Genomic DNA, 25,439 nt, shown 5'->3' with positions numbered 1-25,439 from the left:
TCTCCCTCCCCCAGTATGAGATGCCGTGGGGACCGCAGGTGACAGTGGGAAGGTGACAAACATCACCCCTCTCTTGGGGATGCCACAGGGATGTCCCCAATGTTGCTGGGCACAGGGTGCTGCTGGTGAGCACTGCAGCAGCGTCTGCCAGAGGCATTGGGGAGCAGCCACACTCACACAGGGATACATCAAAAAGCAGACAAATGACAAAACATGAAGAGTACTTGTCCTGCATCTGTAGTGATGCCATTTTTCCCTTGGAAACAAGAAATCATTGGAAAACACTCTGACTACATAGAGAAGTACAGCCATTTGTCCCCATGCTCCCGTCCCTTCCAGGACACTGCTGTCTCCAGGGCTAGGTACGACGTGGGTGGAGGTCAGTGGGCTCCTGGGAGCATGACCTGCTCAGGTGTCCCCTCCTAGGCCCGCTCCTGTGCTGACCCCGGGTGGCCCCTCCAGGTCCTCACTCGGTCAGGGAATTCAGCCAGGAGAAGGAGAAGACGTGTCTGGTCGGCTCAGTGCTCTGCTCGCTGCTCCCGGCAGCGGCCTCCGCTCGCCCTGCAGGGGATGGCTCAGAAGCAGCCTGCAAAAGAAGGAGAGGTTGGCAGGTGGGCGAGAGGAATTGGGTTAAAACCCGCTCGATTTCGATTTCACGCCACGCAGGAAGACAGAGTGGAATGGGAAAGGGGAGAAAGGCGGGGAGCGTGGAAACCTGGGGAGGGCAGGCTGACAAGCCGGAGGAGATCATGCCAAGAAGGACCACACTGTGTGAGCAGAGCCCATGCAAGGGGCTGCATCCAGATTTGGGCCGCTGGGATATCACTGCATGAAGGTGACAACTGCCTGTGTCCCAGTGATCCCTGTAGCTAAGCCAGAAATCACCACACGGCATTGCCACTCGGCACAGTCAGTGTTCAGAAATCTGCCTTCAGTTTGCTTCGATTTTTGTTTCTCTTTAAAGTCTTTTAATATTTAATTCACTTTAATTTCACTCAAGCCAGGAAAAGAAAATGTAAGCTTCTGGTTCTACAATCCATTCTACTAGCTCAGAACAAATTCTGCTCATTATATGCCCAAGGAGCCTACATCTCTGGAAAAAAAAAAAAAAAAAAAAAGGAATCTGGACATGATATGCTGTGCCTGCTGACCACAGGAATTGTCATTATGTTTTAAAGGCAGGTAGGTAGATCTTTAACAGGCCACTATAATATTCAGATTCCTTTGGCAAAGAGTGAACACCGGCTTTGTGAGAACAACCAGAAATCCTATTAAAGGTAAAACACACAAAAATGGATGATGGCAGCTAAGGGATGCCTTCTGTCTTCATAAAAAACCATAATTTAACACAAAATACACAGGATATCTTAGCACTCTTTCTGTAGATGCACATTATTGCACATCCTTAAAATTCAAATAGTTCTATGGTCTTTGGGTCAGTACTGCCCAAATCTCTGTGCAGGGTTCCTCCTTGCTCTGGGAAGTTCAGCCTGATCTCTGAGAACTGCTTGTTATCACTCAGGGAAGGGAAAGTGGCAGCATTGTGTCCTTTAACACGTTATCTTCTATAATACCATCCTAAAATGGAAAAGTTACCAAAGCAGCGATGCTAACATACATATCCAGGAACAAACAGGGAAGCAGGGATGCTTACGAGGAACTGAAGCACGGAATGATGGTTTGGCTTAGCATTTTTTAAGTACTTCATGTTAAAGTGTGCCACAGGAATCGGTGAGGGGACTGTGGTTATGTGCCAGTGGGCTGCTGAGCTTCATTCAGTTACTCCGTGTTCGAGTGCCGTGACATAAACAGATAAAGCAGAATGGAGGGATGAACACGCAGCTCCCTATTTCTTCATTTGTGTCTCATTAGATTTCTGAGTTCCCTTTTTAGACCTGGATCCTCAGGTGCTCTAGGCTGGCATTGCCCTATTTGTTCCAATGAAATACTATCTGAGAATTTGCTTTAATATTTTAAATACTCACTCATCTTTGGCTTACATTGGTATCTGCAAAGCAAGGCAACTCTCCTACTCACAGCAACACACGGGGCTCAGAAATGAGTTCAGCAGTGCCATGAGAAGGGTTTTCCCAGGCTTGTGCCAAAGCATTGCACAGAATGGGGCCTGTGGGGCCAAAACTCAGCTGGAAAGGCCGGAGCTGACTGAGTGCCGATGTGACTCTCAGACCGGGAAGTGCTGAGTGCAAACCTTTCAAGTGAAGCGTTCCAGCCCAGATTACAGAGTCAGATTATCAGAAGTGAATACGTGGCAAGACTTTGAGAGACGTAAGGGATTCTGTGCTCCCTATATCTCAGCAGATGCAGGAGCGTGGGTGGTTTATTAGTCCTCCGTGGTGTTGAAAACTATGCCTTTTATTTTTGGAAGGACAACTGGAGTGCCTGGACTGGCTAAAAGTGGCTTTGAAACTGCTTGTGCAGTTGTGCACACTGAGCCTCAGCAGTGCATGTGAGCAAGCATGGGGCAAACCCCTCACTGCATTCACCTCACAAAGGAGTAGGGGTGGCAGGGATCTAAAAAGTCATCTTCTGCAATTTTAAACTTTTTTTCCAAATTTTTAAACTTAAAACCATCCCAGTATCTTGGCATTTGTCCTCTTGTGCAGGATGGGCTTTCCTTATCACCCCCACTTGCTATTCTGATAAGCCATTATCCAGAATACCCACCAAACTAAGCTCGACGTTGAAGCAAAGAACGATCTATGTGCTTCACGTTAGGTAGGCTGTTCCATGGCACCTAGCACATCAGAAGAGATAACGACTTGGATGGAAAAGGTGACCGCATTACCTCGCTAACCAACATTGCTGGTGCTGCATTTCAAACAAAACAATCTTTGTCTTGTTTGAACCACTGTCAAGGCCATGTTTCATCATGCGTTAACTCCTTCATATTCTACCGAGATGACATCTCCCTGTGTCAGCACAACACTGTCAGAGCCCAGCACGTTCCCATCGGATCTGGCTGAATGAAGAACACCTTCTCCCAGCACCTCAGTGGGCTCAGCAGGCTGCCAGCCTGCAACACCTCCATCTGCTCTTCCAAGAGCAACAACGCAACAGCAGGCCTGGTCAGGTGTGAAGCCAACACAGAACTGGCAGTGGGGCCATTCCCTGGCTTTTAGGTTTGTGTTTTCACACCTGTGACACTTTGGTGTTGTTTATGCACTGAGTCACACAGGTCCCAGCCCTGCCCACTTGCCTTCCTGGAGTTTTGGACTTAACGCTTGGTAATGTGTGCTCAGGGCTGTGAGGTAACTGCTGTGAAGCTGCTACTGGAACTTGATCTGAGTTGTGACGATCTCATGGGTAGCACTTGCTTTCCACACTACTTAGAATAACAAGTCCCAGCCCTTGATTTGGGTCTCTAAGAGTAAAAAGGAATAACTGAAGTCTTTCCCTCAGATTACATGAACCGCATTAGGCCAACGCTGAGAGAGTGCTGAATACTTACTCCTTAATTTATATTTTCCCCCATGGTGTTGAGTGACATTAAATGATGCTTTTAATGAGCACCAGGAATTTTCACCAGGCCAGCTCATAGAGCAGAGGGAAGCACACCCTGCATGACTGATGGCTGGATCTGCTTTTCCCATCAGAGAAGTCCAGGCAGGACTTACGTGCCAGCTCTATGGAGGTGCTGAGCAACCGCAACTCCCACTGAAAATCCATTTAGCACCCCTCAGTAGCTGGCAGGCCAGGATGTGCCCGAACAAACAGTGCAAGATCTCAGGGTTTTAACAGATGAGTCGTATCGAACTTGCAGGTATTCAGCACCTTTCAGCATTTGCTTCCTTAAGCACAAGCATGAGCTAAATCTTTGCAGGGTACTAGCAAAGAGCACGGAAGGAAGGAGGGCAAGTGGGCTGGCTTTGCACAACCTTTTCATTTATCATGTTTATCTTGTAGCAGTTATCCTATTTGTGCTGGGGAAAAACAGGCAGTCCAGGCCTTCCAGAAAGTCAAAACGGAATGAAGTCCACATGCTGTTTTCTGCTCTGCCACTACTTATCTCCATAGCCTTTAGGTGTAGGTGGGACCCATGTGGGGTACTCAGTCAGGCAAACCGTATTCCTTCCCTCAATGGCAAAGGAACCATTGGAGGGTGATCTGCCCTGTCCTACAAGAGGTGTCTTCAGAGGATGGATTGCCCTCTGAAGGTGCCTCTTTTTCTCTCCTGGCTCTAGAGATGATCTTGGTGACCAGGTTAGATGAGATTTGGCTTTTAAATAATTACACAGGAAGGGTGTAATAATTACCTGAGTATATCAGAAAACTCTTAAGAGAAGAGCTGCAAAATTTGATGGCACCATTACTTTCTACAAGATCAACAACTCCTATACATAGGAAGTGGGGAGGAAACGTGAAAGATATTCATAGTCTTTTTCAGTTTTATTTTTGTTTTAACAATTTTTTTTAACTTATTTTTTGATTACTTCTGATAAAGTATATTTTATAATGAACCTCTTGGAGGTTGCATCACACCATCTTGCAAGGAGATGTGAGAGAAATGAAGGCTGAAATAGCTGTTTCCTCCTCCAGGGCTGTAGATCACCCACAGTTACATTTCATCTAGCTTGAACGTGGCTAAATGATCAGAATTCTGTGTAATTAGTAAGAAAACAAAAAAATAATTGCTGGCTTTATGCTGGTCATAGGAGAATAGCAAAGACAATTCTGCAAAGCAAAAATTACCTTCTCGCATTTTTGAACAAATATGGTCCTTCATTTTGTACTGATTGAAGGCTTTATGAGTATGATATTTCTGATTTCTTCTTACAGCTATGTAGGTGGATACACTAGTTGGTTACAAATAGTCCTCTTGGACAGCTATATGAATATTTGCTGGAGCAACAGCACTAACTAAAGAAGGTCGTGCCCCTTGGCTCCCCATCCACCTCTTCCTGCTTTCCCTCCATGGCTCACTGTCCATTTGCACCACTGCAGCTGTTTGCAAGGCTGTGCTAAGAATGGGAATGTCACTGGAATGACATCAGTTTTTTTGTTGTTTTTGAGGTGAAGAGCGATATTTTTAACCTGGACCATTTGATTAGATTCCAACACGGCCCAAAAAAACAGCTGCATCAGCACAGCTGCCATGCAAGTGGTGGCATCTAGGCAGGAATAAGACGCAGGGCCACTTGGCAAGAAACTCCTGAACTACCTTTGCTGCCAGAAAAAAGGAGACCTGCACCCTTAGAGGCATGTGAGCTATGCAATGCCTTTGCTGCCTAATTTCGACCCAGCATGATAGCAAGAATGTGAATTTGTAAGAAAATGTGGATCTTGGAGAGAAAAACAGTGAAACTACAAGATTTTTTGCTTCTGTGGAGTCTCTAACCTCAGAAAAGGAGCGAGAAATTAAAGTTAATTCCCTTATTTTTGCTTGCTTGTTTAGAAGCAGCTTCCAGTGTTGACAAGAACAGGCATGATTAAAAAATTCTAGCTGGTCTCAAAGCCATCACAGAATCTGTAGGCTATGTTTGTCTGCCTCAAATGTCAAGTGTTACTCTTTTGGCACTCAACACTTCCAGGCAGCGGAAACAAAGGGAGCACAACAGGTTATTTTTAAATAGTTTAAACTTTAGTTCAAGCATTTTGTTTTCATATTTTTATGCAGTCTAGCTCTTTCAGCAAAACACCTGGCAGCTGTCACACATATCACAACCATTCTCTTTCAAGCTAAGGAGTGGCTTCTTCTGTATGGATCTTTTCTTTTTATTAGTGGGAACCAATGGAATATTCTGTGAAATAATTGCTACGATTATCTGTCACAAAAACACACATGGTGGCAGACCAAATAATAAGCGGAGACAAACTCCATCAATCACAGTACTAGCTATGTCACTTTCATAATAGTGGTTGGCAATGAATTTTAAAAGTCTATTGGGTGAAAGTGAAGTAAGGCAAATGCCTTACTTTAATAGATTTTCATTATATTGCAATTAACATTGTGTGGCTACTGCCTGTCACAAGGTCTCCTGCATAATGACCTTAAACGGACTAAATGTGGTTCAGAGGGAAACAGACCAGTTAGCTTATTTTGGTGTAGGATATGCACATCTCTCATGCAATACCAAGTTCCAGAACCAGTGCTGGAAGCTGTTTTAGAGAATAAGAGGCTGCTTGACTTCTAGCTGGCACTTGGGACAAGCAAATTCACTATGTAAGAGATCTTCATGATTCAAAAAGAAAAAAAAAACAAATAAGACACACTTCTTATGTTTCACCCATTGCTGCAGCGGTATCAAGGAAAATGAAGGAAACCCAATATAGGAGGAGTATTACAAATGTGAGTATTAAGGCTGCATGATCAGAAGTGTATTTTCTGGATTTATCCACCCATCATTCTTTGCTCCTCTGACGTTGAAGTCCTTGAGGATCTCCTGATCAGCTATCCAACCAACTATCATTTCTAATTTCTACTGCACTTCCAGTCCTGCTGGAACAAGTCTAGCAAAGGAAGAAACATCCTGAAAGGCTGCAGAATAAATGGACATCAGTGCCAGAAAGCTGCTCGTGGCTACCACCTCTCCCCTCTTCCTTTTAATTCTTCTTCATTCAGTTAGTAGATATGATTTCAGATCAACAAATTAAATATGAACTAAAGACCTTTGAAGAGCTTCTCTACGATAGTAACCCATCTATTCCATGTTAGAGAAACTTCACTCTTAACTTTCAGTGAGAAGGGACAAATTTAGCAATGGTTTAATGTCCTGTTTGTCTCTGCTATACCATCTTTCCTTTGTAACATGGAGTGTTATAAATTAAAACTTTTTCTTCCTCTGCAAATGGTATTTTTTGTAAAGCCAATGGATGAGACACAGTGCCAGTTCAGACAGTGACTCACTCCAGAGCTCCATTCACTGGATCAGATAACAGAGCCAGAATAGCAGCGAGGTGTGGACACATACCAGGCTCCGGAGATTTAAACATTGCTTATGCTCGCATCATGAGCAATGGACTTAGTTGGGTTGTTGTAAGCATGTTGTGGTGGCATATGTGAGCTGTGGACACAGCACACATATTCTCTGAGAGAATTACACTGATGGATATGTGGGAAAAAAAGCTAGAACATCAGCTGAAGCAAGAGGTTGCCACCATCTGATGCCACTGTGCAACAGACACAGAAAGTCTATGGCACAGCAGATTCTATCTCAGTTATTGAACCAGTTATTATTGGTGTAGAGTACAGACCACAGACAATGGTCACCAGCGCCAAGCTTCAAAATGACCTGCATCTGAGCACCAATTTCATTAAAAAAAAAAAAAAAGAAGTCTATTTATTTTATGAGATGAAGTTATAAAATTGCATGCAAATGTAAAAATGAGTGCATTTGAAAAAGTAAATCTGGTGCCAGACATTGAAAATGTTCCCATTAGTGATGGAGGAAACAACAGCCACCTTTCCTCAATAAGGCATTTTGTAATAGAGCAAGTGTGTCATCATGAAAAATAGTCACTTCTGTGTGCAGAAGTGCTGAGTCAGGAGTGCTTGAAGAGATGGGCTATGTATCAGTCACCACCTTTCGTAGCTGAGATAGGTTCAGGCAGATTTTATAGGGTGCTCTCTAAATGAAATAGAACAATAAGAAACTCAGATCACTTATTCTCCAGGGCTGTGAGATCCTCATCCTTGGTTCAGTGAAAGGAGAAGTGGGTGTTACATCTATGTGGGACATCTGGAGTATGATTTGGATATCACAGCACCAATCTATCTCCATTGGACGGAAATCTGGGATAGCAGGTTGTCTGAATTAGTCACTGGCCTCTTACCTAACGACCTGAAGATTACTGTAAAGGTGTCAAGAGTATAAACCACCTGAAAAGGGATCTAAGACTGAATCACTGCTGTGTGTGATATGACCCTTTCCTTTTTTCTGTCTCTTTCTGGATGCACACACAGCCATACAACCTGCATCTCCACGTCAAACGCACCAGTCCTCCCTGTCCTGCATCCAGAAAAGCCTGGAAGTAGCAGGGCAGGATATTCAAACACAAGGGCCCAGCCCTAATTAACTACTAATTACTGCTAGTGGGACTTTCCATACGGCTAGTTGGATAGATTGCTATTTAAATATTGGTCCATCTCCAAGGGTTCAGAGACAACAGCCACTGCTTTAAGTGGCTCAGTTCACAGCTGCAATGAAAGTCTGAAGTGTCTCAGGGTAACGGGATGACAACTAACCAAACACTGTACAAACAGATGGCGTGTGTTGTTGTGACATAAATCTTCCATAATACGATGTAAGATGATTAAGAAATACCTTTTGTTCACATTCTATTTTCTTTTCAAAACGTCTTAATGAACAGAGTGAGCAATGCTTTGGGGAAGAGGCTTAATGGAAGCAGAATTCAGTATTTAAATGAGCTAGTTGCTGAAAGACAACATCTAGGTGAGCCTGGCTTTGTATTAATTTCAACAGGAGAAATAACTCTGTCCGTGCTGTCATTGTTGAATCCTATTGCTAGTAATGGAGTGAAAAATAAAATATACATAAATCAGATGGTACCTATGACTCACCAGACAAATTGCAGGCCAGACTCTTCAAGGTAAAACTTCAGGTGAAATATTTGCCACTCATATTAATTATGAGAAACTGTTGTCTGAAAGCTGGCCTTAATGCATTGCCCTTACGACTCATCACTGCTGCCTCTGAATCACTCAGATAATTCTCAGAAGTGAGGGAAAGAGGTGTTAAAAGAAGAGCAATCAAGACTTCCCTGATTTTCTCTGTGTGTGTCCACTAAGCAAAAGAAAAGAAAAAAAACCACCTCACCTTAAGCGCAAAATCAAGATGCAAAATGGAAATGTGCAGGCAGAATTTGCCACCAACTACATAGCAGACTCAGACCTGAGCGCTGTACCTGAGTCCCATCTCGGTACTTCAAGTTATGGAAAAGCGGAGGTGGATTTTTTTTTGGAATGTTAACAGTGATTTTTGCATATAGGGTCTGCCCTGTATTTCAGCACAGGCTGAAAACTTCTTTCTCAAAGTGAAATTTAAGAGGCACTTAGGATGAAGCTTCAAACAGAATTCAGCTGGGGCTTGTAGGCTAACTGGTTCATGGGTCTTCTGCAAAAGGCTCAGCTTCGCTGAGGATAGATGACCCATTTTCCTTTCAGTCAAATCTGGCAGATATTTTAAGTGTACAGGCATGGCAGAAAACCATCCAGGTTTTTTCTTGAGCAAAGACAGGCTTCAAGCATACACAGAGCTAGGTGGTAAATATCAAATCAAATTCTGCTCTCTGTATCTCCAGACCTTTCAATAATGCTCGGTACAATTGCTCAAGAGAGCGTATTATCCTTGGAGCAGTCTCTGCTGCTGACACTCACTCCTCATCCTGCTCTGTGATACACTGTAGAATGGCTGTGTTGGAAAAGTATCATTCCTCCAAAATCCGGCCTCTCAAGCAAGCCATCCCCCCTCTGGGAGCTGTTGGTTTTAGAAGTGTCTCAGCTTGCTTACCTGAGCAGATAAGCAAGATCGAGTTTGTAGATATGAAACAATTATTTGTGTATCACCAGCATCTGTGCAGTCATCCCAGAGCAGCACCCCACTAAAATGGGTACCTGTACCTTTTATAGAGTGATGGAGAAATAGAGGCACATGAGCAATGAACACAGTGTGCATTTTGATTTTAAATGATCTTATTTTGTCCGGATTGTCTTCATAGTGACATGACAACCAATTGGCTAAAATGTAGCTAAATACTGACCCTCTGACTTGTGATTTGAAGCTGTCTCTGGAAAAATATATGAAGGATCACCTGCTGAAATTGAAGCGTTCAGCAGCAGGGCAAAGAGAGCTACAATACATGAATACAGAGAGAACTGTCCCTGTGGTAATTTTGGCAGATGGCAGAAGGTTGCGAGCAAGTAATAGAAAATTTTAAAACTAATAAAACAAGATTAACATAGGCCACTCTATTAGTATTTCTCCTCCCAAACAGCTCAGTCCTGATTATATTTTATATCCTCGTGGAATTAAAGCACTGTACTGTACTGGCAGCAAAGGGAAATTAGATTATAATATTGTTTGTGGATGATTAACTTGCATTTCCTTTCAAACTGGATGTGTGTGCCTGAGTCCTCCGGTGCCTCAGATGGGCATTTCTCTTGATGGGGGTTTTGAGCAACAGAATATGGGGTCCAGTACTTCCTCTGAGGTGAAATAAACCAGATAATCACAGACCCGAGTGAACACAGAGCTTTTATAAACTCTCACAAATTTATATGATGTCACTGCATGAGAGATGTGGCCTACAAAATAAAATGATAAGGGCAAAAAGAACAAACTTTTCCTTATTTTTTCTATCAACTACCCTGTGTATTTTAACCAGACAAAAATAATTTGAGCTGCCTTCTTTCAGTGATAACACAAGAAGGTTTTATTATACAATAGCCCACCACTGCTGATGTTGGGATTCCTCTGTTATAGACTGAGGGACAGAGTGGTTCTGAATGTGAAGCCAATTTTAGGATTATACATTCCTGGAAAGAGCTCTTCTGTGCAAGGCTTTCTCCAGCTATCTGAGGTCTGCACAAAGGAACTGAAGAGCAGAACTTAGGGCCAGCTTTTCAAGTTTGGTTGCCTAAAGCTGGGCAGCAAGACAAGCTTACATCACTGTATTGAGCATTTGCATTTGTCGAAGAGACTGATACTGAGGGCTCCTAGAAACCAAAGGAACTGCTAAGGATGACTCAGTACACATCTGGAAGTCAGATTTATGAGAGACTGAAGGCCTCTATCCCCTCCAGGTATACCACTCTAGCAGCTGGGTGCCACAGGTGTTTATAAAACAGACACACTGTTCTTCACATGCCTAAAGCCTCCACACCTGCATGCCACTGGTAGCATCCTCCAGGTATAATGAACACAAAGCACACATCTGAGTTCTGAAACATCAAGCTGTTGAAGGAGTTTCTTAAGTTTAATGACAAAATGTGCACTTTTCTCCCTATTCCACTTAGCACTTAGTTTTCTCAGACTGAAGACAAGGAGACGATTTAAGACTCAGTAAAGGCTAGTTTCACCTCCCTGTTACCTGTCACACACACCATCTCTAAGCTTCCTTGTTTTTGTTTGGACTCTAAGATCTAAGTCTCCTGTGCACCGAGAGGGCTGCTTGTTAATGCCTGTGTCATTCTCCCTACTACATGACTCCCCACAGAGGCAAGGCAGCGCGTGGATCTGTTCCCACCCCATCTTCCAATCTTTCACTCCTGTCTGTCACTGCAGCAGCTCAGATTTGCTTCAAAACATCCCCCTAACATCAGACGCTGAGCAGAGACACCTGGGTTAGGAGCAGTGTCACCTCCGTCTCCGCTGATGGATGTGAAGAGGGTGCCAAGAGCGCAGTGGCTGTTCTTAGCAAGATGCCTCTCACTGGCAATGCCTCTCTTTCTCCATTAGCTGCAGAAGCAGCCCACGGTGACTATGCCCCTAACTTTTCACTCCCTGGAGTGGGAAGTGTCTCTGTAAGGCTGAGATTTCTATATCCTTCACCCTGAATCACCTAATGCTGCCCTTCCCCAGACCCAGGAAGCCAACCGCCTGCGGGCTGCACCCTCTGCTCCTCTGTCCCGAGCCCTCCTGTGCTATGGGGGAACAGTCAGCAATGTCATCTCTCATAGTGAAGTGCCCTTAAAAAAAGAAATTTGTGAGGATCTGGCTTCTTGCTGCTGAAAAACATGGAAAACCCTATCAGGGCTTTCTGCTGAAATAGCCTGGAAATAAAGTATACAGTGCTTTTACAATAGTTCTGCAGATTTATATTACTATTACTATTATTATCATCATTAAATGTCATTAGCATTTTTATTTCCAGTAGTTTTGTTATTTGGCTTTCAGGGGCTTATCACACAAAAACGAAAAGGGCAGGGACCCGATACTCCACACGACAGATAAAGACACATAACTTGACTGAACAGCCACCGCACTGCACGTGGGGAAGCAGATCATTTTGATGCAAATAGAGTCTGAGACCAAAATGTCTTTCTCCCTCACCTCCTTTCTATTTCATGATTAAATAAATCATAAAGCTGTCACCAGAGACTATACAGAAAGAGGTCTCAAATGGTAGAAATGGAGAGCTTTCTGCACTGGTCTATTTTTAATTTCAAAAGGTATTTTGAATTAAAAAAGAAAGAGAAAGGAAAAAAAGAGCATAATGCTGTTTGCATGCCTGATTCCCCAGGAGTACAAACAAGCTCTGTGCCCTCTTGTAATAATATAACAAATTTTCAAAACCAAACACAAATAAATGAAAATTAAACGATGCTCCGTAAATTTAATTGAGATTCACAGTGTCCGATGCTTTTCAAATTCAAATTACCACCAGACAGAGCATCTTTTTACATAACTTATGCAGATAAAGCATAGATGGTAGATTATTTTTCCCCTCCTTTTTTTTTTTCTTTCTTTATTTTTAGGAGAGGTGGACTTCAGTCACAGTGCCAGAATCTTTGCATGTAAAATCTGAACAGAAATCTAACATTTCTCATAGAGGCACTGTACCATATTGTTATATTGTACAGTGCTTAAAGTGAATTACAGAAAATGAGCATGGAAAAACAATCATTTTTGTATTGAATAATAGACCAAAACTGCATTTCTCTGTCATTAGAGTGAACACTCAAGGTAACTACTACTGCTTTGTGTTAGATGCCTTTCATCTTCAGTAAATAAGATTGAATGCATGAGTGGCAACTCAGAATTCTCTGCAGATCAGTCGTATCACTTCAGAAATGGAATATAAATACACAGCTTACCTAAGGAGGGTGTGAATTTGGAGCTGGAAAAACTAAACCATGGACACTGGCTCTGAGAGAGGAACTTCTCCAGAAGAGAAGTTATGAAATAGTTAAAGTTCAGTTTACATTCGTTGTATTCAGGACAACTTCATTGCCAGGTGAAGTTCCTAGTCCTTGGTCTTGTAGGTATTTCCTCTCTAATTACTGCAATCTAAGGGAAAAAGGCTTTTCCTACGAGGGGGGAAAAAAAAGTACTAATCATGCTTTGCTGTGCCTCAGTATATAACAGACTCCTTAGTTTAGATCTACTTGGGAAAAAAGAAAAAAAAGGAAGAGGAGTCAGAGTATTCATAATCTGCCCTGGAACTGATGTTTTGGAATCAGCTCCTCTATTTATGACATAAATCATAGAACAATAGAATGATAGAATAATAGAATCATAGAATGGCCTGGGTTGAAAAGGACCTCAGAGATCATCTAGTTTCAACCTCCCTGTCGGAGGCAGGGTCACCAACCACTAAAACAGGATGCCCAGAGCCACATCCAGCCTTGACATGTTGGCTGAAAACCTGGGAGTACAAATTCTAGCCCTTAAGCTCCTATCCAAGATATCAGTTGTTAAAGCACAGATATTTAAAAGCACACACACAGCCATAGGTGTCTGTGCAGTAGGGCAGCAGTCCCATCTAGTGTGTCTGGTGAGACTGAGTGGTGCTGTTGCCTGCTGCCATGCATCAGTGCAGGCCCAAGTCTTCTTCTCCTTCGAGTGAGGCCTCCTGTGTGCCTAGGAACACGGGAGAGGTGGCTTTGGATGCCTTTTTTGTAGAAAAAAAGAACTGGCAAGGAGTCCTCCACTGCAAGGTATACTGTATGGGCTGTGGCATCAGGTCCCCACAGCAGTGCTCCAAGGGGATAGCCTGGGCTCTGCTGCCAGGAGGGGACAGATTGCTCACAGCGCAAGTACCAGCAGCAGAATTATTCAGCTTTCTTTCTTTCCCGATGTTTTACTTCCCCATTTGTTAGATTTAACAAGCTTGGCTCTGCACATCTCCTGTCAAACTTCAGGGTCTCCATCCTGCTGGTCAGCTGAACAGCAATTGAAATACAAGCCCACAAACCGGAGGACATACATTTCTCTTTCCATTTTGAACCAGGGAGATGCAATGTTCAACCATGCAGGAGTAAGCTGAAGGGTGGCATTTGGAAGGTGCGAGGAAGAAATGTCTTAGGCAGTTTGAATTATGAAGTAGCATGATGTTTTCAGATGGGGGAAAAAGGGGAAAACTTCCTTTAAGACCATAGAGGAACATCACCAGAGACACTATTTGAACTGTTAGTTAACAGTAAAATGAAATATTTCCTACCCATTAAAGAATAAATGTATTGAATCAGATTCCAAAGATGGTGTAGTATGATAAGAAATGCCAAAAGTGATATGCAGAATGCTAACTCCTGTGAGAAAATAAGAAGAATGCTTCACCAGTGTTGTCATAACATGAACTTGTCTTTACCACTAAGCATTTTTCCTTAACACTCTTTAATTGGAGTAAGGAGGTAAAAACAGTGGCATAGGGAACATCAATCAGGGCAGTAAATAAATAAATAATACTGTCATTTGAGAGTTGGTTGTGCAAAAGTCACACTCAGGAAGGAAACAAAGTGAATGTTCACTAGAAAATGACAACTGACATGGAACAGTGGCCATTTTGCTTGTGATGCACAATCCAGCTCAGATCTATGACTCTGGCCATGGTATCACTCTGCTACCAACTTAGCTTGCTCACTCCTTTCTATTCCTCAGAACACTCTGCACCCTTTCGCTCCCTCTGCTTTTCCATTTTTTCCCATGCCTCCAGCCCAGGGACAATCCCCTCTTCAGTTCTTCCACAGTTCCCAGAACCACGCACTATTCTCAGCATTCTTCTCCCCAAATGTCAGTGTCACTCACAATCCTAGAAAATATCAAGGGACAGCACCCACAAATCCACACAGCCACAGGCACTGGCATCTTTCCCACTTGCCTGTTTTCACACCCTGTACTTGGCCATGAGGGGAGCTGGGCATACTGCACTGCTGCTGCATGTGACCGAAAGCCACAGCAACCCTTTTCCAGAAAGTTGGCCATACCAAGCACTAGTTTTGTTCCTTTACTTCCTGCTGGTAAATCTGGACCCAAAGAAGAGTACCAGAGTCAGACAACACTCTGGGTAATTATCCAGTAAGGACTTCACCTGTCTCTGCTGAAGTTTGTGATCCTGTTCATTTGTGGAACTGATAAGAAGAAACAGCACCAGCAAATTGTGAATTTACCTTCTTTTGCCAGATCATTTGGAATATACTTAAGAAGATAAGGTCATTGTGATTTGATAATTTTTAAATGTGTATTTTTTATATATCAAAACCTGACTTTGAAAAATAGCTACTGGAATTTGTAGGTCAGTTTTTGCTCTTGTTACAGCTGAAGTCACGACAATACTTCCACCAAATTCAAGTGTCACTACATAAAGCTTTCAGCCAACAGAGTTCTAACTTTTTGCCCATCACATGATGGTTTATTATCTTAGGGCTGTTCATGTATGCTGAGTGGTCAACTCTAACATTTAATGAAACAGCACTGAAGTATTTACTGCCCGCTTGTGCTTTTCTGCATGCACACACAGACTCTCCTACCATCACATACATGCAGGTAATGTCTTTGTTAAACCATACAGCTTGAATCTGACTTCTGCAAATTGGGACGGTCTGATTTAGTGTGCTGCTGATGGGCTGGTCATCCCACTAGAGCAGGAGCAGGTGTGATGTGCAAATGCTTCCCATGCAGCCCCCTCAGCTCTGGTTCTTGAGTCTTTGACTCATTAGACGTTTACACACAAATGCAGAAGAAATAATGTTCAAATTCAGGTTATCCCCACTCTAATATTGTTCTTTTAAGGGAAACAACCTCTCATAGCCCAACACATTAATCTCTGTTATCTCATCATGCTGCTGGCGGTCCAACACAGAACTAGAATATATTACCATCATGCTCTCCTTTAATCAAGTCACAAGAACTCACAGAGGAAACCCCCTGCAATAGACCTGAACCCAGTAAATCATACAGCTTACTGAGAGCCATTCAAGCACACAAGAAGGCATTTAGTGTTTGCAGGGAAAAGCTGTACACCCCACCTGCAGCCACCAAGCTGCAAAAGGCAAAGCCAAGCCACAGCTGCTTATCCGCTGGTGTACACAAGATGCACATAGGCTTCCAACAGGTGACAAGAGTAATCTTGTGCATGGGATTTGTCAGCTACTAACACATGCAAGCATCTATGGGCAGAGCCATCATAGCTCTTCTGGCAGCTCGTGCATAAGCCACTCCGATTAGGTCCATTGGCAGCTAAGCACAAACAACTGCTGGCATGCTGCTCTGCAGCTGACAAACAGCCTGTCATATCCTCCAATCATCTGTAAATCCAGGGGATTGGCCAAAATGACCATCTGGGCCGTTTCCATATTTCTCTGATTATTCTTAACATGCAGAAGAAAATGAGGTCAGGTTTTCCTTAGCAGCTGCCGCTCCCGCCTTGCGGCGCATCACAACCCTCTGGGCTGACCTCGGTGGCACTGACCTTGGATGTCTCCGCAGTGGCATTACTTTCCTTACCACTCCCTGGTGCGCTCTCCTCCACTGCTGGCACTTCAGAGGCTTCTGCCTTCTTTGCACTCGTTACCGGAGAAACTTTCCCCAGCTCACTCTCTGGGGCTGAGCTTGGACTGCTTGCTGGCCGTGGCTGAGCCTTATACCAGCTAGGGTAAAACAAGGGATCGATGGTTTCTGCTGCAGGTGGCACTTGACTGTCAGACTCTGCAGTCTGTTGAGAACCACTTGGTGTCACAACCCCATCCTTAAGCAGGACAGATAAAAAGAAGAAGCAGAGTGCACCACGTTACCTTCCTGCCGTAGCCAAGGTTTCTCTGCATGCCCTGTTTGTTACACCTTTCTGCAAGGAATACATTTGTCCTAATATAGGGTCTCAAAGAATTGCAATCAAATGAAGCAAAAGCAACCAGAGTTCGAATAACACAGATATGGCAAAGAATGTAAGTTACCAAAAGCTAAAATAGAAGGGCTAAATTAGCTGGGAAGGGGCAAGTGGTTCCTTAATCTATGCTTGAGCCTCATTTTAAATCCATTTCCATGCCAGGAATAAACTTCTGGAAGTGAACTGAGGCATGTGGCAACAACAATGGGCACAAGAAGAGAAGGCACCATATCTCAAATACACTGTCCAGTGGCCGGCCAGTACAGAAATACAGCTGCCTGGCAAATTACAGGTTCTTAATTAATTACTGCATTTCATCCCATACACAGATAAAAACCCAATCCGATTCTGAAAACATAAGATACCCTGTTTAAGAGCCCCATTGGCTGGCACCAGGCACAAATAGTAGGTGTAGGTGCTGGGTTTTGGATGAAGCAAAGCATTTGGCAGCAAATCTCTTGATATAAGCAGTCAGATAAAGAGGATATAAAGACACCAGAGAGAAACATTCTCCCGGTCCCACTATCATGTCAATACAACAGCCAACCTCAGTTCTTCTGTGCTGGGAAGAGGAGCAGCTATAAGAGCTGCAGTGGTCTGCTCACACCAAGTTCTCAGGGCTCACTGAGAGTGCTATAACTACTGCATTTCAACTGTGCCTTTCTCACACCAGAAGACAAAAGCTGAGAAACATATATCCCGTGCACTGCAGTGCCACATGCCATGTCAGACTCCATGTCTGACCAAGTCATAATGGAATTTACAATTGCTACAGCAGCATGCCACCCCTTTTCCATTTTAGCCTTAGAAGTGATGGATTTGATATTAGTGGGCAGACTTGCTTACACCTACTTTTTGTTTGCATATCAGTTATGCTACACAGGTTTAGTGATATCAGTGCAAATCCTCAGAAGACAAACTGCAGTCAAATCAATAAAACCTGATTTAAAAGCATCTTTACACAACTGGTGCAAATTCATGTGTGCTTTTAAATCAAAGTAAGAATGAATCTACAGCAATTTTTTTCCTCTTTGTTTTATGTGGGAAGCTTGCTATAGTCAACAATTCATCACTTGCTCTCTTGTTTTCACATTGACCTCTTCAAATATCATCAGAGCAGCCTTTAACCACTCAGCAGCTCCACCGGAAAAGCTGCATAAGAGCAGAACTTGCTAACTAATTGTATCTATGGGCAGATAACCTGGTATACAAAATATAAATATTTTTAAGTAGTCTTTTAGAATATGCAGCAATTATGGTCTCATTCTAATAGCATTCCTTAAGGAAAAGTGTTGGCCTGAATTATTTACACCCTGAATCTGTTTGTTGCCTGACTGTATCACTGCTAGGTTAAAGGCAGCTTCCTCTTTGGTTTGGTCTACGATACACCTGCATCCTCCTAGATGATAGCCTGAGGACAACCAGAGCAGAGAAGAAGGTAAACGTCATTCCCAGTAAAGAAATTAGAAGCATGATCTGAAAGCCAATGGTGGAAAGCTCACTGAATCCACAGGGAATGCCAAATTCTCTTAGCATAAATATTTTATCAACTGTTTCATTTATAACAGTTAGTCTGAGTTAAAACACAGGAGGCAGCAAGCAGAACATCCATTATAATGCGTTTAACTCCCAAATTGAATCTCTTTTATTTATATATTATGTAACCCACATATATTCTGGTTTATATAGCAAGGTAATTTTTTGCCCATCACATGATATACACGCAGGCTGAGAGGACAGGGTACAGCTGCGTGTATGTGTGAAAGGGCAATAAGCAGCCTTGCTCTTCAGTGCAGGGACTCCCTGGTGCTGCAGGAGTGGGGCTCTGGCTCTGCCAGGCTACTCAGCAGAGCTGGCAGGGCAGCGGGGCCATGGGGGTGGTTACCTGGCCAGCCGGGGTAGCGGGCAGCGGCACTGGGACAGGTTCGGCTGGGGGCTCACCCACTGCACTCTGCGGTTCAGGGTCCTGCTGAGATGGCTGTGCTGCTCTCTCAGCTCCTTCCTCTTCCTCCTTCTCTTCTTCCTCCCCCTCCTCTCCTGATGATTCTGTGTGGACTTCATCCAGATCTTCCCCTTCTACCGTCTCCTCCTCTTCCTCTTCTGCCTCCTCCTCTAATGAGACAAATGTAGAAGGAGAGGGCTGAGCAACACGTGAAGATACACAATTAAGGAACCACAGAATGGCTTGGCTTAGAAAGGGCCTTAAAAACCATTCATTTCCAACTCCCTCGCCGTGGACAGGGTTGCCAACCAACTAGTTCAGAATGTCCAGGGCCCCGTCCAATTTGGCCTTCAATGCCTTGACAATGGCTACCCTGTGTAATGATAAAGCTATTTACAGCTGCACAGCAAAGCTGCTGCTCATCCACCTCCCTGGCAGAAGTGAGGAGCCTGCATGGGGCACTGCCGCAGAGCCTTGCAGTGGGAAGCACATTCCACATACATGTTTTAAAGTCTTAAACCCAGAGCAACCCATTGCTTTGTAAACTGTGGAGGTTTAGGATACCAACTTCCCTAAAACCAGGCTGTTAAACTTTGTCAAATCATGGTTTTACATCCTACGACACAGCCTACTGTCAGCGTTTGTGGTTGGGCTCTTTTCCAGAGACAGCTCTCTAACAATGTGTTTGGTTTTGCATAATCATGTTATTCATCCTCACAAACACAGGGTGCTGCTCAGAGACATCCCGGTACTTCAGAGTATAATAATCTGAGATAGATGCATTAGCCCACAAATTGGCTATGCATTTTGCACAGCTTGTGGTTCTGCCTGAACCTGTATAAGCAATGTAGATCTGCAAATCAAATAACACTCTTGTATTGCAGAAATACAACTGCAAACAACACTCCTGAATCTCTACTTCCACATCCTTTAGAAGCAGATGACCTGATTGACTGCAGCAGGTCTGAAGTCCTGATTCCCAAGGGCCTTACTAACGCCTTGTCCCCAAGAGGTGGGTGTCACATTCTCTATCACATGGCAGAGAGCACGAGGTCATGATCTTGGCAGACACACATGGATGGCAGGGACGTGGCAGCTGTGGCTGATCACAGGGACAAACAGGGCGTGAGGTTATACTCAGGGACTGTCCCTCACAGCATAAATCCCTGGAGGTTCATGGCTCTGCGAGATGACACCTGCTGTGCTGCTGACTGGTGGCCATGGCTGCTATCCCGCTATGCTATGTCTCCCGTGCCAAGTAAAGCTAGTTCATGGATCTCATCCCATCCCATACAGGTGCTCTTATTGGGACCAGCCACACACACTGAAGTTAGTGTAAGTTGTGGCGTGGGAGCAAGTGATGGGTGCCATTTCACTGAGTCTCAGGATTTACAGTCTATAGGATTTAACTGTAGTAGAGGTAAATGTAAATGTATTAACATAACCCAGCACTAGCCACAGAATTAGAGATATCCAGATGATCATTAGTAGAAGAGATGAGGCCTTTTAATAGGAGAGATCTGCTTTTTTGAAGCATTTGTATCCATTAATTTCTTGTGGCTTACTCTGTAAAGTAAAGCATAGGTGAGCGTAGATTTCAGGCTACCTTGATAAATGCAGAATTGCAACTTTGCATTGGGCTCATAGAGCTATGACGTATGTTTAGTCATGATGTCACAACAAATCATGCAACAAGATGTTAAATGTATGAAAGATTATGACAATCTTTGCTTCCTTCTATAACTGCGATCCTGAATTTCCATCACACTTCTGTTGCTTTTCTCTATTATTACAAATTAAAAAGGTACATCTTTTCTAATTTCTTTCAGTAGGAAACATTCTATTTCTTTAATGATTTTTGATAGAAGATAAGCCATAAAATAATGGCATCCTTTGGGTGGGAAAAAGTACTGCACAGACTGAGATAAGTGCTTAATTTTTTTTATTCCTTCACATGAGGGAAGATTGAGTAAAGATCATGCTCTTAGGGAAGTCTTGAGGCTACATAAGAAGTAAAATTCATGGTGCAAACAGATTATGTGATTTTCAGCTGTGATGCTTTATTTTTTTATTATAATGGATACAAAATGGTCCAGTTACACCTTGGGATGAAAGAAATATCTGATTCAAGTGTTCTTAATCATCATTTAGATTACATACAACTGCAATTTAAGACAACTATTTAGGTGAAATAAATGACATACCTCTGTCAAAATCAATTTCTCTTATTATCTTTTCTTCTCTACTGAGGTTCACTGTGAATTGGTTCATATTTTCATACCCATCTTCTATTTTTTCCATCTGAAATCCTTTAGATGCTTCAGTAATTCTAAAACAGAGGGATTGGTTATTTGCATTTGGATTTGCAGATAAATTTGCAATCTGTAATTTATTATAAAGAATCAAGTGTCTCAAGTTTGAATACTTACTTTTGGAGCAATGTTTTTGCATTCTGTGGAAACAAAAAGAAAACAACTGACTTCTTAAACAGTTCAATTTTTTGAGATATATTATACATTGAGATGTAATTTTTACACTAGCTGCTTCTAGACGCATTAATATGGATCTCAAAAATTAGTAATGAAGTCTGTGAATGAGATCAGACTTCTAAACTTGAGTAATCTCCTCAGTTCATTGAAGACTTTAATTAAAATCTGACAACAAATATTTACAAAATATTTACAAAAATGAAATAGAAATATTTTTGCTTTTTTTTTGTGTGTGTGTGTGCGTGTGTGTGCATTTGTAGTGAAAAGCAATTGTTCTGTTACAACCTCCCGTTACAACATCTTTTACAACATTATTGAGGGCATACATCTGGAGCCATATAACTTTATTTGTCTTGAAAGAATATTGTGCTCTTCAACAGCAATTATTTGATAAAAGTACGCTTTTTGTTCTTGCTTTCCTTTTGGAAAAGAATTTTTCAGCCTTTAATACAGAGGAACTGTAACACTGCAGGACAGAAATTCTTCACCAATGAATCCAGGGAATAGGCTACCAATGGTTTCCTAACCGTCTGTTCTGAGCTCATATTATAAAAATATAGAAGTTTTGAAGTAAAGGCATTAAAACTGGACTTACAGTATCTACATGTAATCCTAGAAAGTTCCTCATTGTTACTGTGCAACTGAAATCTCTAAATCACAGAAATCTCTCTTTGTATTTGAGGGGTGAGAAAATAAAAACATATAGAAAAATATTGAAATTCCTGTTTCCCCTGGGAACACAAAGCCTTTATACAGGATAGTATACTTTGGTGCAAATGGCAAATACTCGCCCTTCATTTGGATACTATTTGTGAGAGGCCTAGTCTGCACTGATGTAAGTTTTAAAATGAGTTTGTATGAGAATTCATTCAAAGTTGACCAAATTCTGGATGTGCCTAAAATTCAGAAATGCTTACATAGTACTTCAGTAAACATCACTCTTCTTCTGCCTCTGCTTATAGACTTTGTACCTGCAAAAACACGGCCATTTCTGGTTCTTCCATGAACTGGATTCCTGACTCAACCAGCTTAGAGACAGCTTCCAAATGATCCGCATACTTCTTCATCAGGGAGCGGACATGTTCCAGTTTCTCCTCCTGGGTTCTAGTGATTATTTGTGTCATCTCATTTTTTCTTTCTTCCAGTACAGAATAGAGATAATCAAATTTTTCACACAGCTGCTCCTTCTGTCGTCTGCTGCATTCCTGTGAATCATTTGGTTTATGTTAAACATGTTATGTTCTTAAAAGAGTTTCTATTTTTACAGTTACTTGGAAGCATTTTCATCAAAGAAATTCCTCTTTTTGAGCAGTGCAAAGGATTCTGAATGACCCTGGAGACTTTCATAATTTTCGAAGTTCAAGCTATTGGAACAAAAGTTTTAAAACTGTTCTCAAACTCTGGATTTCAAACCACTGAAAGCCCCCAAACAGGTTATTGTATAACTTGTCAGCCCACTAAAGAACTGTGAAAGGTATTTATGATGTCTGTAGTGATACTTCAAAGCCTGCAGGAAAAGTAAAAAAAAAATCGCCATAGTAGCAGCTGTGTTCATTTGCACGAACAGAATGTTTTTTAAAGGAAATATCCATCTCAAAGCAGTTCTGGAGAATTTTCTTTTTCTACCTGGAACTTTCTTGCTTAGGCCTGATTTTTACATCAGCCCTTTCAGACTCTGTTTTGACAGCAGGTGTCCATTATATCCCATTTACCATGCGCTGAATGAGGGAGAGGTAGTGCAAAAAAATGCTGTGTGACAAAAGCACAAAGACAAGGAGGAGGAATCAGGTTCCAACCCTACCTTCAGGCATTGATTTTCACATCGTTTTCTGAGGCACTTTTCCTGTCCTTCTTCTCAGACAACACACTGCATTTCAGTTAGAAAGGGTTTGATGACTGCTTCACTGAGCACTCTCTAACAAGAACACACTGCACTTGCATGGGAGGATTTACGCAGAGGAAAGCAGGGACAGGTTATCTGTAATGTCTGAGGTCTACCAAGTACTTGATTCATCTCTGGGCCCCAGGGCACACAGACGGGCATGTCTTTATTGTGGTTATACCTGGTTGTGGATGGGGGTGGTTACTTTAATCTCTTTCCTAGGAACTGAGGCTGAATCAATTCCTCATCTCCATCCCTGAAGGCATAAAACTGAGATCCTGGCAGCACAGGGTTATTAACATCCCCACAGTACTTTTGGAGCTTGTAAGACTGATTATTTGCAGCATTTGGCCACACTTTTTTCTTAATTTTTAACCAGAACTCTTTCCTAAGAGCTGGCAATAATCTGCTCTGTATTGTTCAAAGGAGAAGCCCTTCTGAAGACAGATGGGTGGCCAAACACCACAGTATGTGCTGCAGGGTGAGGAACAAATACAGATGTTGTTGCATGGCCCCTAATATCCACTTCTGATTCCAGTGAGGAAGACTTGGCTAAACAGACACTCCTATCTTAAAACTCATGTGGTTGTCCTGCCCAAGTCCTGCCCTTGTGGAAGTCCTTGGCACTTCCAAGAAACTTCTCTGACTGATGAATTGTAGGGTGGGGATAAGGAAGCCGGGTGTTGTTCTATTGTTCAGACCTCAGAAAACCTTCCTCTCCTCTTTCACTTCTTTCCTCTCTTTCTCCCTCTGTTTCCTGCATTTCCTCTTGCTCCAGACTCTGTTTCAGTCTACAATGACCTCCTCTAAATGTCACCCAGATCACTTGTAAAACAACCTTAATTTAAGGACAGGTGTGTGCTGTCTTCGACATCTGATACAGGACAAGTGCTCAGGGAAGAAGAGAGACAGAGTGCCCTGAGAAGTCCCTCCCTATTTCTAAGCTTTAATACGTATTATTTTCTGCCAGCAGACATTACAGAGTTGTGAACCTTGTATGTTAGAATGCAAAACTAACAGCAAATGCTGAAATATTTGTTTTTCTTTTTCTGTATAAAATGTTTCCATATTAAGTTTCTGTTTGACGGAATTATCCTAATCAGATTCAGAGTAATAAAAAAGGTTAATAAAGACATGACTTCTCATTCTAAAAACATCTTAGCCTTTTTGCTTTTTAAAGCACAGCTACAGGAGAAAGGAAGGAGTCCTTGTCACTGAGCACGAACAGTGCAGAGTTCTGGGAGCACGAGCAGAACACTGCTTGTTCTGAACTATCTGTATTGACTTGTCACTGCTATTAACATTGAAAAGAATCAATGTAATTTTTCCTTTATTATCTGACTCTTTATTTTTTACAGAGCTAAACACTATTTAATTATTTCTTGTCATTTTCCACTATTTTTCTTCTGCTTTTTTTTTTTTTTTCCCTCAGCATAATATGTGAACTTGGTCTACTTTTCCATCCATTAAAAGCTATACAATTATTAACCAGATACTTTTTTAAAAATTGTTTTGCTTTTTTTTTTTTTAGGTTTGGATAGGAGTAATAGCTGAACATAGAACAGTAGGCTATTGCTTTCTCCAGCTGAAAGAAAAATGATCATGTACTTTCTGCTGGAGCAGACATTGTTCTCTGCAAAGCTTTAAGTAAAGGAAGAGACAATCCTGGATTATGAGTGCTACTTCAATGTGTGCGCATTTCTCAGCTCCAGCTGTAGCTTTTCAACTTCAAGGACAAACTGATGTCAATTCAGACAAAGCTGTTGCGTGGTAGGAAATGTGATTTGCTTGAAATATAACATGGAAGTGCCAAGGTAAGCTCTAAGATCTATTTTCTTCCATCTCTGACTTTAAAGGTGAAAAGCTTCTTAGAAAATCTGAAGGTAAAATGGCTGCACTTTCTTTGGGCTCCGAGTTTAAAGGTTAGGCTTTAAGCTGAGTGGATAATTCTGAAGAATCTAGTTTCAAAACTGTTGTATTTTTAAAAATATTTTTAGCACAGTGTTTTCTCCATACTTCAGATGATGATTGAAGTTTTGTTTCTGTATCAGCTAGTTCAACTGAAACGAGTATGAGCTCTTGCTTTTGAATCATTCAAATTTCTGCAGTTAACCCACTTGAAAGGCTTGTTTCTGTCTGCAAAGTCCTGATAGCAGCCAATTTCATCCTTACAGTGTGAAAGCTTCCTGACTACAAAGTTCTGACTCTGCTGCTAACACTCTCTCATTTATTTGGGCTAATGGTTTTATGTTCTCTGAACTAAGCTTGGACACTTTCTCTTCTTTTTGTGCTCTGAGGAAACAGGAGCCTACTGCAATTGTGTACA

General features: G+C 42.3%; 1 protein-coding gene across 4 annotated transcripts in view; it reads right to left on the bottom strand.

Moving 5' to 3' along the window:
* Nucleotides 1-216: 216 nt before the first annotated feature.
* TRIM55 (tripartite motif containing 55) overlaps nucleotides 217-25,439 on the bottom strand; it is a 36,199-nt gene continuing 10,976 nt past the window's right edge. The window contains exons 5-11 of one of the 4 annotated variants that reach the window (XM_010709003.4): nucleotides 22,203-22,436; nucleotides 21,172-21,194; nucleotides 20,947-21,071; nucleotides 18,686-18,912; nucleotides 16,387-16,662; nucleotides 14,140-14,227; nucleotides 217-586 (exon numbers count right to left, since the gene is read on the bottom strand). In XM_010709003.4, coding sequence (XP_010707305.2) covers nucleotides 576-586; nucleotides 14,140-14,227; nucleotides 16,387-16,662; nucleotides 18,686-18,912; nucleotides 20,947-21,071; nucleotides 21,172-21,194; nucleotides 22,203-22,436 — 984 coding nt within the window. In that variant the 3' untranslated portion in view covers nucleotides 217-575. The remainder of the gene's footprint in view (nucleotides 587-14,139; nucleotides 14,228-16,386; nucleotides 16,663-18,685; nucleotides 18,913-20,946; nucleotides 21,072-21,171; nucleotides 21,195-22,202; nucleotides 22,437-25,439) is intronic. The other 3 variants (XM_010709002.4, XM_010709004.4, XM_003205085.5) reach the window with 3 other exon arrangements.

This window comes from Meleagris gallopavo, chromosome 3 (assembly GCF_905368555.1).
Source record: "Meleagris gallopavo chromosome 3, MGAL_WU_HG_1.1, whole genome shotgun sequence".
NCBI classification, from domain to species: Eukaryota; Metazoa; Chordata; class Aves; order Galliformes; family Phasianidae; genus Meleagris; species Meleagris gallopavo.
The sequence above is the reverse complement of the archived record's forward strand: the minus strand, read 5'-3'. Positions and strand labels throughout refer to the sequence as shown.